The sequence below is a fragment of the Camarhynchus parvulus genome, chromosome 7 (genome assembly GCF_901933205.1).
Source record: "Camarhynchus parvulus chromosome 7, STF_HiC, whole genome shotgun sequence".
NCBI lineage: Eukaryota > Metazoa > Chordata > Aves > Passeriformes > Thraupidae > Camarhynchus > Camarhynchus parvulus.
Window position 1 is genome coordinate 17,974,924 of NC_044577.1, and position 13,640 is coordinate 17,988,563.

Below are 13,640 nucleotides of genomic sequence, written 5' to 3' on the forward strand. Positions count from 1 at the left end.
TTATTACGTTCCACAGGAGCTTACTTCAGAGTGAATTAGTCCTTTAAGGCATTAGGAGAACTGTCCTACTCAGACTAAAGTGAGCTACCCTCCCCAGGATGAGAGATTGATTAGGTTTTAAACCAGAGAAAATATATTGAGAAATATAAAGATTTTGTTGCTAGAGCAGAGATTCAGGGAATACAAAGATAGGAGTAAAATGTCCTCAGAAGAACTGGAGAAAGGAGTTTGGAATAAGAGGGGAATGTTAATTAGTGAATGGAGCACATGTACCTCAGTGGCTTGGAAAGCATAATGTTAGAAAGTGCAAAATAATACAGTTTGTAGGAACATGTGCAGAAATTTCTGAATGCTCACAGGATTGTAGTCACCTCTTCACTTAGGAAGACCAAGGCATTGCTGTGATGAGCTCAAACCATGTGTAGATTCCTTGATAGAGTTTCCTATAGTTAGTACCTGAATTACAGTTGAAAATAAAATAGAGGTTCAAACAGAGTACAAAGACTCCATGATGGCTGACATAGGCTTACGAAGGAAGGAATCAAAAGCACTCTGTGTGATTCTGTGCCAGAATATTTGACTTCATTCTAAAAGCAGGTACAAATGGAGTACAAGTGCAGTCAGAGACTGGAGTAACAGGGAATTCTCCTTTCCCTGAAGATAGCTAAGAACTCTGGAAGCAATTCTTAAAAATACCTTTTTTTTCAAAGTGAAGTAACTCTGTGGAGTTACAATCCAAAGGCCGTTTTGGTAGTGCTTGCCACCTAGTGGATTACTGCTTGTATGCACATATGAGCAGGATCATCTGCCACAAAAACAGACCATCACACTATTAATCACTCTAATATTTGATTATATCCTGCAGAATTTGAGTACTACTCAATGGAGTTTTTTATTTTGTTGAATGAAAAGCTTGTGAGAATTGAACTACAAATTGCAAACATTTTGAAAACTTTTATTTGACAGCTGTATTTGCAACTATGACATGACTTGGTGACCAGCAAAATAATGAAATTTGAGAGCCAATGATTAGTCAGTGTAAGTGACCATGGACTCAGCTGTAAACATGCTAACATATGTTGGCTGAGGCTCTATGATGAGTACATTTGGTGAGCATAACTGAGCTTGTTGAAATTTATACCCATTGTTTTTGCTTCTTCTATAACAGTTCACTGGGGCCCTGTCATTTTTTTAGATTTCTGGTTTGTATATAGTAGTAACTGGATTTTTCAACATTACCTCTCCTCTCCTCTCCTCTCCTCTCCTCTCCTCTCCTCTCCTCTCCTCTCCTCTCCTCTCCTCTTCTCTTCGCTGAATTGCCTGGAATAGTTGTCATCTGTTTTGTTGACCTGGACTCGAAATTCTACCTGATTAATAGTTTACCCCTCATTACTGCCCACTAGTCTTACAGAGATCACAAGTGTTGCTCATACCCTAACACAGTGCAAATATCTGTATTGTAAGTTACAAGGGTTCCCTCCACTACTTAAAAAAAAATACATTTTTCCACACAAATTTAGTCCTCCTACCAAAATTTGTGTCCCCTCTTTCAATTTTAAATACAGGTTTGAATGTTAGGTTTGAATACAACAGGTTTTCCGCTACATTGATGTTTGTAATGGTATGGTTTTTTTAATCCATGATGATGAAAATGTTGGAAAATTTTAGCCAACAGCTTATCGTATTCACAAATAATTTATGCTCTATGCTTTCAGGAGAATTTTCAATTAAACTTATTAAACTCAAGAATACCTTAATACTTAGTTGTTACTAATATATTCATACAGATGATTTTACTTTTATAGCATTTTATGATCATTAGCCTATTTATGAGTAACTTGATATGCGGATGTTGAATTGGGTAGGATTCTATGGGGTCTGTGCTTAGTCTGGCTGTTACTTATCTGAGGGTATTTCAGTCTTACAGTGCATTATGTTACCATTAAATATCAGAATTCTTGATCTTCCCAATTGCATTCTCATGACAGGATAGTTTTGGTTTGTTCTTTACCTCCCTCTAACAACTGCTGAGGAAATTCTGTTATGGTCAGAAGGTGAAATACTAATTGTTTATACAGTGAATTCTTTCTGTTAAATACTATATTCCTAAGACTACAGGCTACATAAATTTCATCATAAAGATCAGCATAAATAGTTGGAATTAAGACACATGTAAGAAACTTTGTACAACTGTCCTCCTGTTTTCAAAAAGTAATTTACGAATAATTTGATTTTTATCAAAATTTATAAAGTTATACTTTGGTACCATAATAAAAATCTGTACTCAGTAGTATCACAAGCTCAAAAAATCACTTTTATTAATATATAAAAAAGAATAAGGAAAACAGGCATTATAATTAAATATTTGCTCTCATCTACAAATAAGTACTTTGGATAATAAAATAAATTTTTAGATTCTTGTGAACAGTTAAAAACAGAGGAAGGAATGTTCTGAAATAAAAGCAAAAGAGAGAGACTTCTGAAATAGAAAATATTTGGCAATATCTTAGTCACTCAATAAAATATCCATGTAAACAAGTAATCCATATTTACATTATCATATGCAATATTCTTGGCTACATGTAGTAAGATGTATACATGTAATTACATTCAATTTTAGAATCTAATTTGCACCATCATTTCTCAGTTCCTTAATGTTGGAAAAAACACTCTTCTGCTTCTGTGCATAGTACTGTATGACAGCATGTAAATACAGTATTTTTTTTTCCCAGGCAACTTAAAAAGATAGCACTTTCAATGTTAGGTTTTGTAACTTCCTGTTTTTAATAGGAATCCAAACCTGGAATGTAAGCTCTACAACCACGTTCCTGTAAAAACAACCATATAGACGATTTCCAAACATGCAGAAAAATACCCAATGAAAAAGCTAGAGTTCTACCTTCCATTTGTATCTCTGAAAATACATTTTCATTTCCTATGTTGCTACTGTATTTATATAACTCATAAATACAGGTAAGAAAGTTTGCATGACAGGAAAGTTAATGGAAGGCCACTTTGAGGAGCAGGTTTAGGACTATTACTCTCCAAAGAGTAATACCTAAGCATAGTACCTATGCATTTTTATTTAACATTGAACTAACCTCATTTTTTTACAAGGATACTTAGAGGCCTTTTAAATCAATTTAGAATTAAGCCAGAAGTCTATAGTATGTTTTGTCAATTTTAAATTGCACACACCAAGGTTGATCAAGGTTTAGGAGCTCACAGCTACTGCATCTCATGGGAGCCTTCCAAAGATCAGCAGCCAGAATGCCCATGAGATATCACTGATTATCAATTCCCCAAATGGAATCTTCCAGCTTCCGCTGAGTTGCTACTATCATGTTTAACCTCTAAGTTGAAAACCTAAATTATGTTCTGGGAGGCTCCCCTCAAAAGGTTGCTAATTCTTGCTTTTCAGTTAGTTTTATATCACAGAATCACAGAATGGTTGCAATTGGAAGGGACCCAGAATGATTATCGAGTCCAGCCCTTAAGGAAATGGCCCATCTGGGGTTTGACCCCACAACCTTGGTGTTACTTGTACCTTGCGCTTCATGAGAATAGAGAAGTAAAGAAATGCCACCATTCTTTTTTCAAGTAGCATTCCCCTTGAACAGTACATGGAATAAAATGGAAACCAGAAGGCATGCTGCTTATTTAACAGCATATAGAACCAAGCACCTAAAAGCTGTTCATTTCAATACATTCAACTCAGTGCTGTAACAAAAGAAGTCATGGATTCTGTGTTTTTTCCAGTACACTGTACCGTTACTTTCTTCCAGAACAATCCCTAGGCAACTGACTACTTTCCATACAAACATATGCTTTTATTATGTGAGCTAGTACTATGCAAGGATCGAGTGAGCTCATTTTCACAGGTGGATGAGACACAGTAACAGGCCAATACATAACAATTTAAAATGCTGTTGCCTGTGTGAGTGCAGTATAGAAAGCCACATAGTAAATTACTGCAAGTGACCTCTTTTATTCACTTTCTCTGTCATGCTTCACTGTTTGATTCATTGCACATAGTGGGACTGGAGGAATGCTCACACATTAGTTTAGCAGTTTAGATTAGTGTTCCTTCTGTCATACCTGAATTGTACATTAAAAGCAGGTCTTTTCTACAGTGGAAAAATACACCAATGTGAGGTTGTTCCCAGTCACCCACAAACATAAGTGAAACCATAGAACTCTGGGATGTGGTCCTTGAGTACCAAATGGTGCAGCAGAAAAGTTTTTAAAATATTTTATTATGCTAGCTTTCTATACTGCATTCACCAAATAATAAAATATTATTACAAATCAAATACCAGGAACTGAGGCACTTCTTGTCAGAGAAGACCCAAAATAACTCAAATGTCCAAAATAGTTTGTACTAACACACAGTGAACTACAAAAATGGCACATTTGTTGAAGGCTAATGTATTAAAATGTTTTTAAAAGCTGGAGTAGATAAAAATTTATGTAGTATTTAAAAATAGGAAATTATTTGCTGTCTGCAACTATCTATATTCCAGCATGAACAGTGGTAAATTTGTATTTGTAGTGGGCTCTGCAGCTTTTACAAGAGATAATAGAATGGCTCATCATTTTGGACATGTGCAGTCCAAATAATCTACTATAATTTTTCTTCCATAATAGTAAAAGTATAAATATTGTTTGTATCTGTGAAATTACTGAATGAGCATAATACATTAATACTTCAATTACTAGAAAGAGCTATAAAGGTAAAGTGCCAGTAGGGACTCTTCACTATTTAGAGAAAATTGCATTCTTTAAAACTGTAATTTCAAATTAAAAAGTCATAGAGTTTGTATAGATTTCTTACAGACTAAAGCATGTCTTCATGCCTGTGATAATAATGCTTTTGATGTCAGTGTGGAGATACCCAAACTGGCTTTCCGTTAACAGGCAGCATTTTATTAAAAGAACAAAGCTCACCTGTGGCTCAGAGAAAGTATTTCTCACTTGAAGACAATTTTTTTTCTGTGAGACTAATAGCTGATTTTTCTGGTTTCTAACCTCCTAATTTCTAGTCTAGTACCATAAATCAACAGAACTGTGCAATCAAATAAAGATACTAAAATGCTGCCTTCTGGGATAAAAGGAAGACTTAGTTTAAGTGATACATTTTCTAAGTGTGTTTCTATAGCTTTTAAATAAGACAAATTCTGCATTTGGATGTCTTAACATTTCTTAGATTACACTAATAATTGCACATAATTCAAAGCCAAATATTATCTGTATACAGTGTATTTGGAAGAATTTGTTGAAAGGTCAACAGATACATTCTGATTTAAAAAAAAAACAACTCCAAAAACCCCCAGAAGTTTCTAAAGGAAGTATAACATTTTATGAAGATATCTAGCAAACTTTTCTTTTTTTTTAATTAAAAATTTTAGAATAAACATTTTTATGAAGCAACTCTGTAAAGTGCAGAATGACCTCAAGCAGCCAGTCAAGGGGTTAATCAGCTAGAGAAATCAGAGCTTTAAAAAAGTGAACATTACCAGGAAATGTTGTGTGTGACAAACTAAATTATTCTATGTGGTATACTTCATGGCTGATTCATAACTTGCAAAAGCACTCAAGAGCAAAATTTAGTTGGAATCTTGTTAAATTTTTCATGACTATAAGAGATATAAGCATTAAATTAAGAAGTGATATGTAAGACAGTTTCCAATTATGTGATTTTCCCATTATGTGATGTCATTCATGCTCTTGTTTTTTTAAACAAGGCATGCACTAGTCATGGACCAATAAAATATGCTTGGGACTTACAGCAATTTAAATACATATGCAGAAAACTTGAGTATCTTTCAGCAAGCCATACTGAAAATGAACCCCCAACCTACTTATATATCAATATAACTACATTAGAATGACCCTCACCAGGGGGAATTTGGAGGTATAATAGTACTTCTATTCTGTGTATTTTCTTTACATAGTTGATCTTAGTCCTGCTTCATCATGTTTGATGTTTTGTTTTCTGGCTGCTTCAGTATTGCTCCTCAGATCAGATTTATCTGCATTACTACTGTTTGTCATTGTGGATTCTACTTCTGTGCCTTCAGGAGTTGCTCCAATGGGCCTCAGAATTTTAGCATTCTCTGCTGCGGGCCGCTTCCAATGGGGCCTGCTTGCCATCCACAAAATAAGTGAACCAAATATGACAAGCAAAAGACCAAGGCAGTTGACCAAAGTTGCTTCTGGTGGGGATTCACTGTATGCAGGATTTGTCCTTTGAAAGGGGAAAAAGAAAGAAGAGGTCAGAAAAGGTTGTTTTAAAGACAATCCTGTTATAAAAACAGCAGTCTCCAGCTAGGTAGGTCTTTTAATACAAACAAAACAAAACAGTGTCCCAGTACTGGATGCTTATTATTCTGGGCAAATGGAAGTGTATTTGCAATGAATAGCCTTAATAAACAAGTGGAAACAAATACTTACAATGCAAATATAAGCTTTTCTGTGATTCCCATGAGAGCTGTTGCAATCACTGTTGCAAAGATGGTGAGACCTGAATAAACGTGTATTGGCATGAGAGCTACGCGGAGACGAACTGGAGCAAACGGGAGCAGAAAGACAGCAAAACCCAAGAACAGCTACGACCAAAACAGATTCATAGTTAGGGCTAGATGGAAAACAAGCTGCACTCCTCAAGCAGAACAAACATAATAATAAAATTCCATTCTATTATGTCTTCAGGTAAAAATTTGAAAATAATTGGCATTTCTATTTTTGAATGTGTTTCCTATCAAAATCAAAGCAAAATTCTGGATTAGCACTTGGGAAGCAGACATTAAATATTTTATAAATTATCCTACGTAATATCAGTGTCCAAACTTACTGATATTGCTAAAACTCCAACCAAACCAAGTACTGGAATCACAAGTTTTCAGTGTCACTAATTCACTAATATAGTAAAGGTGTGAGGAGCCACACTTTCACAGTCTCGTTGAGTCCTGTTCTCTCTATTGCATATTTGCACATAAAGGAACACCAGAAGACAGTCTAACCTTCTGACTTGAGTGGATTATATAATTTTATCTTGTTAGAATTTCAGTTAAATTTAAGTGCCTATCTTTAGAAGGGGAATGGTCTCTCAATATATTGATCACATGGCATTTACAGAGTGAAGACATGTATGGGTGGCATCAAGTTGTTCAGGGTCATTAGTCCTCCTATTAGCACTAATTTTGTGATGGAAAATAACCCATCATGTGCCATGGCTGCATCCACAGGCTTGCCCAGTCATGCTGAGGTTGCAGCCCTTCTTTAGTTTGTTTTGCTGTTACTCATCCCTGCTGCTAAATTAGGCAGAGTGCATGAATTTGTATTTCATCCTGCTTTAACTCAGTCCTTGCTTTATCTTTCCATAATGGATTAGAGAGCCTGATATTTTCTCCCTGGGCAGCTTTTTAGTACACCATAATCAAATCATCTCTTAATCTTAGATCTTCTAAACAGCTGGAGTTTTTAAAGTCTTGCAATGGAAAATAGCTTTTCCAGCCCACAAATTACTTTTCCAGAATTTCTTTGGGTTTGTTGCTTTTTACTTTTCTACATTTTTGCCCTATTCTTACATTTATGTCAGTGTACTATACTGTATTAACCTACATTTGGCTAATTACAATATAGTTACAATATTGCAGGCAGAGTATTATGTGAGCATACGACTGACATGCCCCTTCTGGTAAGTGCCAAGTGATTTCTCTGTTAACAAAGACACTGCTTTATGACTATTCTTTATAGTGCTCAGTTGCTTAACAAACATCAGTCTCTGACTGGAGATTTACATCCCAGATTGGAGGAAGGAACACCAAGAATCTTTTGATGTGACAGGCAAGGCATTAAGTGACATTGATCATGTTTATAGTAGCAAAATGAAAAGTAGAACTAAGATTTTAGTCACAATTCTTCATTTAACCATTAGAAAAAATACTGATACTCAGTGATGTGGCAACACAGACTTCCTTGAAATAGCTGCATTATTAGGACAAACTTAATTTTAAAGTGGTTTTTTCTTATTCATTCATATTCATTCTTCTTTATTTATTCAGCTGTAGAGAATATACTCAACAACGCTGCAACATGCTTTCTTTTTTTATAAATATTAAAAACACTATTTCAATGCTGTTTCCTGTACCTCTTGGCCTGAGCAGTGAAGAATAAAGTCCAGAACCCAAATACCTTAGCTGAGGCTTTCCTGTGCTTGATCATAGATAATTAAGTCTTTTTTTCTTTTTAGTGTTTTGGGAAAAAAATATTTGAAGGAACAAAATAAATTTCCGTAGTGTAATAACAGTATAGGGGGTTCAGAATGTATATGCAGAAGCATCTGTATGTGTTCTGTAAATTTCAGGGCATGGTTACTCTTCTTTGCCAAATGCAAAACACATTAAGTTAGTTCATTTTACATTACAATAATGCTAATTCTCTGCCAAGAGGAGCAGTTAAAAGCATGCCCACAAACATCTATCAAAGTTCTGCCGATTCAGGAAAACTGGTTAGCCAGTAGTAGCTCATTCAGGTGTCAGATCCTTTACATCTCTACTGCTCCCTGATGAACTTGTTTTGGTGATTAGAAAAGTCTTGAGGCCAAGTGACTATTTAAATTTATGATAGCTGAAAAACAAACAAACAAACAAACAAACAAACGCACGCTGTTTCTTCATTTGAGACTTCCTTAATAAATGCTCTAACTGTATTTAAATATGCTGCCAACAAACCAAGTAACTTGCTGTAAATTCAGGAGTTAACAGGGCTTAGAAACACACTACACTGTAACTGTATTGTAGGTTAATGGCCATTATGCCAGCAAATAAACAAAATAGGCTTAAAAATGCATTTTTCTTCAAAGTCAGTGATCCAGTATTTGTACATTTACATAATAATTTGCCAAATCAGAGTGTAAAATGGCTATCCCAGTAGTTACAGTGTACTAGCAAGAGCCTATTTTGCCTGAATTACTAAAAACATTCTTCAAATTTACAACCTGTTTATAAATACAGTTAGATTCTGACCTGGAGAGAATAAAATATAACAGCAGTCAGCCCAATCCAGCTGTGCAGACTGTACATGTTAGGAATGTTCTTGGCATTGTGGAAATCAAACACGGCTACCATAGAAACAATTGCAAGAATCATAGCTATAGTATTTAATCCAGCATGTATGAACTTCATTAGGAGTTTGCTGCACTTCCAGGTCCAGGGCAATCTGTACACAATAATAGCTGAAGAAAGAAGAGAAACAAGATTTTAGGCCTTATAGAATAATTTCTTTCAGATGTTAATAATTATGCATAATTCACATAGGTACATTGTAAATTACAGCAAAATCCAACCTTAAGTCTTCTAAAAAGTCTGTTAAAAGGTTTTTTTCTCATACACTTAGCATAGCATACTCTGAAAATACAACTGAGGCTTAAATATAGCTTCTTAGGGATTTCTTCTCAATTATAAAAAATCCCACAAACTTAAGTGTGTTTCAAAAAAAAAACCCAGTAAATAACTTGGTGTCATCTTTTCCTCAGTCATTAAATTGATTTAACAGGGATTTGGCATAGGGTTTTGATTTTTCTGCTACTAGTCAGATTGGAGCAATATAGCCCGATTTTTATATTGAGAAGATCACTTGTTGAGAAAGCATGTAGATTATTTTATAATATTTATTCTCTTTGCAACTTTGGATAATGCTATTCTCTAATTGCATAGATACTGATATGACTGTCTATTACATTGATATCAATAAGACTACTTTGAATGGGAAAATGCTCTTCAGCGTAAGGGAATCATAATCTGACTTTAGAGACAAAAGTATTTAACAAATACAAGTTGGCCTTCTTGGCCACCTGGGCACACACTGGCTCATGTTCAGCCAGCTGGCAATAATATCCTGCATTAGACTATTATTAACCAATTTAGTACTAATGATAATGACTTCTAATTTTGTAAATCAGATATGTCAAAAGGCCCCAAAACAAATTTCAACGTCCCATGAGGATATTCCTAATAAATTCTTCTTACCATATGTCCCACAGTATTGTCAATAATTTATTCATGGTGCAGCAGAGTACTGGACTCTGTATGAAGAAAACTTAATGAGCATAGGTTCTTATCTCAGTTTTTAGTCTTTGATCTCAGAGGGCCAAGTCTGGGCTAAAATTTTTATGCAAGATTTTTTTGTTGTCATCTAGGTTATTTAACTTCCAAAAGCACTATCAAACTCCCTAGTCACTTGTTCACATAGTCTCAGATCTCTGTTTGGGCCTTGAATTTTCAAAGTTGTTTCCCATCAACATTACAATAGAAAACCAAGGAATAACTGACTAATGGTTTGGCCAGTTGTTAACAATACCATTCATTACCAAATGAGTAATGGTTTGGCCGGTTGTTAACATTCATTACCATGTTACATGCCACAGCCCAGGCCATAGAAATGGTATTATAGTTTGGTTTAATCATCTTCATCTTTCTGTGAGGGCTTTGTGTGAACTTACGCATTGAAATTTCAGCAGATTTGTTAATCACTGTGAAAAGACAGTTTTATTTCCCCATCACCCCTTCTGTGTCTTTCTCCCTGGCTTTCTCATAAGTGGTGCTTTTCTAATCTGCAGGAGGAAAGAAGACAGTCTGGAGAGAGAAGGAAGATTCACCTTTCAGTGAGTACAAGCTCTTAAAAACATACTCAGATGTGATGTGTAATTTCATGTCAAAATTAAACAGCCCAGGTTAAAACATTCAATTAGAATGTTTGCTGGTGACATGGTGAAGCAGCTTCATGAAGAGCCTTCTCAAGGCAGAACATTTCTAGTACTGTTAAGAAATTTGACAGTCTAGGCACCCTGGACTGAGCTTTTTGACTCAGACCTTACTCCTGTTTTGAACTATTATTTTAAAACACATCAGACAGAGCAGAGTTACCTTGCAATATTTTTATATGGCATGGGACATCTGTCCTTTTACAAATGCACAGGGCAAAATTCTAGAGTTATTGACCAACAATACAACATTTCCATCCTTTGTATAGACTAATAAACTCAAGAAACAATTGGTTTAATTATTATTTTAAATCCTCTACTTAAATTTAACCAAGTTTTTTTTTAGCTACACCTTCCTTCTTTCAACTACTTATCTTTCTTGTATGTGTCCAAAGAGGTATCTGATTTCTCACTCTCATCCAAATTGCTTTGAATTCAGCGGCAGACTTCCATCAGCCAAATTTGAATCAGATCCACAGTGGTATCTTATCTGTTGGTATTTCATCTGATTTACTACAATACCCCTTCAGTCTCCAACTTTGCTTTTCCTATTATGTAATAGGAGTTCCTCCCTAAATTATGCTGTATTATTAATGAATTCCTTGTATGCATGTGGTTTCTTAGCTATGGTAAACTTCCATTTACTTTATGTATATCCTTAGCAAAACAGGGCTTGGGGCAACACCCTTTCTCTGTGACACAGGGAAGAAACTGAGTGTCAGAGGAAAAAAAATAGAAAATACGTAGGAAAAAGCTGCAGAAAGCCTCTGCCTATTTTCTTCAAAAGTTCTATGCTTATTTATTAAAAAAAAATAGGTTGAGCACATTAAGTAGTATAGATCTTAGTGAAGTCAACAGGTGGTTTTCATTGCTTATTTATAGCCTGCAATTACACTTCCTGTTGAGCAATATTATGTAAAACAACTTCAAAATATGGTTTATTGCTCAATACTGGTTTGCAGCTTGAAGCCACAAGAAGGCTGAGAACAGTCCCACTCCCACTCAAAACCAAAAATTTACAGTGTATGTTCAAATCACAACATTCTTTTCATAGCCAGAACAAGACAGCCTTTAGCATCTTCCAGCCTTTTGACTGGCTGGAAGTGTAATGGGAAAATGTTAGTCCACGACTGAACTCTATGAAATCCAAAGTCCATACACTCATAAAGAAATAAATAAAATTAAAAAAAAAAAAAAAAGCAGCAACCCTGTATCTTAAAGATTATATGTTATTTAAGCAACAGAATAAATGCTTTACAAAACAATTCATCCTAAGTCTAGCCTGAAGAAAACTGAATTTTAATAATGCTTGTGGTGCTGCATTTTTTTCTGGCAAAAACCCTGTTCCTGGATCAAGCTTCTGTAGTACTGAACTTTGCTTTCTCTTCTTGGGACATGGAAGAGAGCCAGAAGAGAAACTTTCCTAGGGCAACATTTCTGGCATTTCGATTTTCAACTTGCATAAATTCCAGCTGCCTAGGAAAAACACACCTCGCAGGCATTACTCAAAGTACATGGCAATCCTCGGGCCAGGATAAACAAGTGCTTGCAGAAAAAAAAAAACCCAAAACAACCCAAACTCCATATGTAGCAATTTTGGCTTATTACAAGGGACTCTTTGTCCCTTCCCGGGAGCGCTGGCTTCCCTGCACTGCGGAGCGACTGCTGCGCTCCCGCCGTGACCGCTCCCGGTCGCGGGCTGTGCCGGCGGCTCCGCCCGGAGCCTCCCGCGCCGCGCAGCCCCGGCCGCGCCACCCCGGCCCCAGGCAGGCCCGGCTCCCCCGCAGCTCCGCGCCGACCCGGCCCCCGACGCACCGATGCCCTGAATGAAGACGAAGCCCGTGATGATGAGGACGGGGTGCCAGTTGAATTCCGCCGCGCTGCCGTCCCAGCTCAGCCCCTCGCGGTAGTGGAAGACCCAGACGAGGGAGAGGATGACCGACACGAAGCCGACCAGCAGCGAAGAGGCCAGGAGCGCTAAGAATCGCCCGTAGTCCTCCATCTTTCGAGCCCCGTGCGCGGCAGCGAGCGCCGCGAAGGAGGGGCAGGCCGGCGGCCGGGTGGGGTCGGGCTTGTGCGCGGGCTCGGGCTCGGCGGGCACGGGAGGGGACGAGACGGGACAGGACGGGGCGGGATGGACGCAGCAGGGGCGGGAGCAGGGCGGCACTCCGCGATCCTCCGCGCCCCTCCACCCTGCCCTCTGCGAGCGTCCCGTCGCAGTCAGAAATCCGCCTTAGAAAATAATTTTCTGTGTCAGCCTGTCCCCTGCCATGGTGGCAGCCCGACTGCGCTCTCCCCGGCAGCCCAGGAAGTGAGCGGGTGGTCACGGGTTTTGTGCCGAGAGGCTGTTGTGGAGGTTGGGGAGTTCACAGACCCGCCAGAAAGATAAGCCACCACAGTCATAAGCACTTATAGATGAAGTAGGAGTGCTGCTAGGAAGAGACAGACAGCGCGCACAGAAAATGCAGAGGAGGAGAAGTGCACTTAAAGATACTGATGTACTTACCTGGAGCACAGTCTTGCCATCATGATCGCCCCCTTCTCACTGGATTGACTGAGCGCTCCAAATATAGTACAGATACTAAGCAGTTTCATATGTGGAGTCTGGCCTAAGTATGCAGGAGGATATGGACGTTGTTCTGTTGAATAGCACAAATATATCAAATGTCCACTAGCAAAGAAGGGGAATGCATAAAACTTAGACAATTCCAATAGGTATGAAAAGGCCCATTGTAGGGAAGTTAGGGAGGAAAACAGAAGGAAAAAAAACAGAATTGCTAAAGAGACAATAGACCTGCCAAAAATATACATGATAGATTAGACCAGCTTGGTCAAGTCACGTAGTCAGCAGTTACTTTTTGTTTTGGTGTAGAAC

The 13,640-nt window shown here is 37.5% G+C and overlaps 1 protein-coding gene across 1 annotated transcript; it reads right to left on the reverse strand.

Moving 5' to 3' along the window:
* Nucleotides 1–2,295: 2,295 nt before the first annotated feature.
* On the reverse strand, nt 2,296–12,977 carry LOC115905970 (cytochrome b reductase 1). The gene is made up of 4 exons (XM_030952739.1): nt 12,581–12,977; nt 9,030–9,238; nt 6,454–6,608; nt 2,296–6,247 (listed from the first exon to the last, which is right to left on the reverse strand). The coding sequence occupies exons 1-4, from the start codon at nt 12,765–12,767 to the stop codon at nt 5,947–5,949; spliced, it is 852 nt and encodes a 283-aa protein (XP_030808599.1). The 5' UTR covers nt 12,768–12,977; the 3' UTR covers nt 2,296–5,946.
* Nucleotides 12,978–13,640: the final 663 nt, after the last annotated feature.

Excerpts from the sequence above, each read along its gene's own strand:
- LOC115905970 (XM_030952739.1), bottom strand. The coding sequence starts at position 12,767 with ATGGAGGACTACGGGCGATTCTTAGCGCTCCTGGCCTCTTCGCTGCTG. Across the intron at positions 6,609-9,029 it reads TTATATTTTATTCTCTCCAG|CTGTTCTTGGGTTTTGCTGT; the intron begins GTCAGAATCTAA and ends TTTTGGTCGTAG. Across the intron at positions 6,248-6,453 it reads GAAAAGCTTATATTTGCATT|GACAAATCCTGCATACAGTG; the intron begins GTAAGTATTTGT and ends CCCCTTTCAAAG.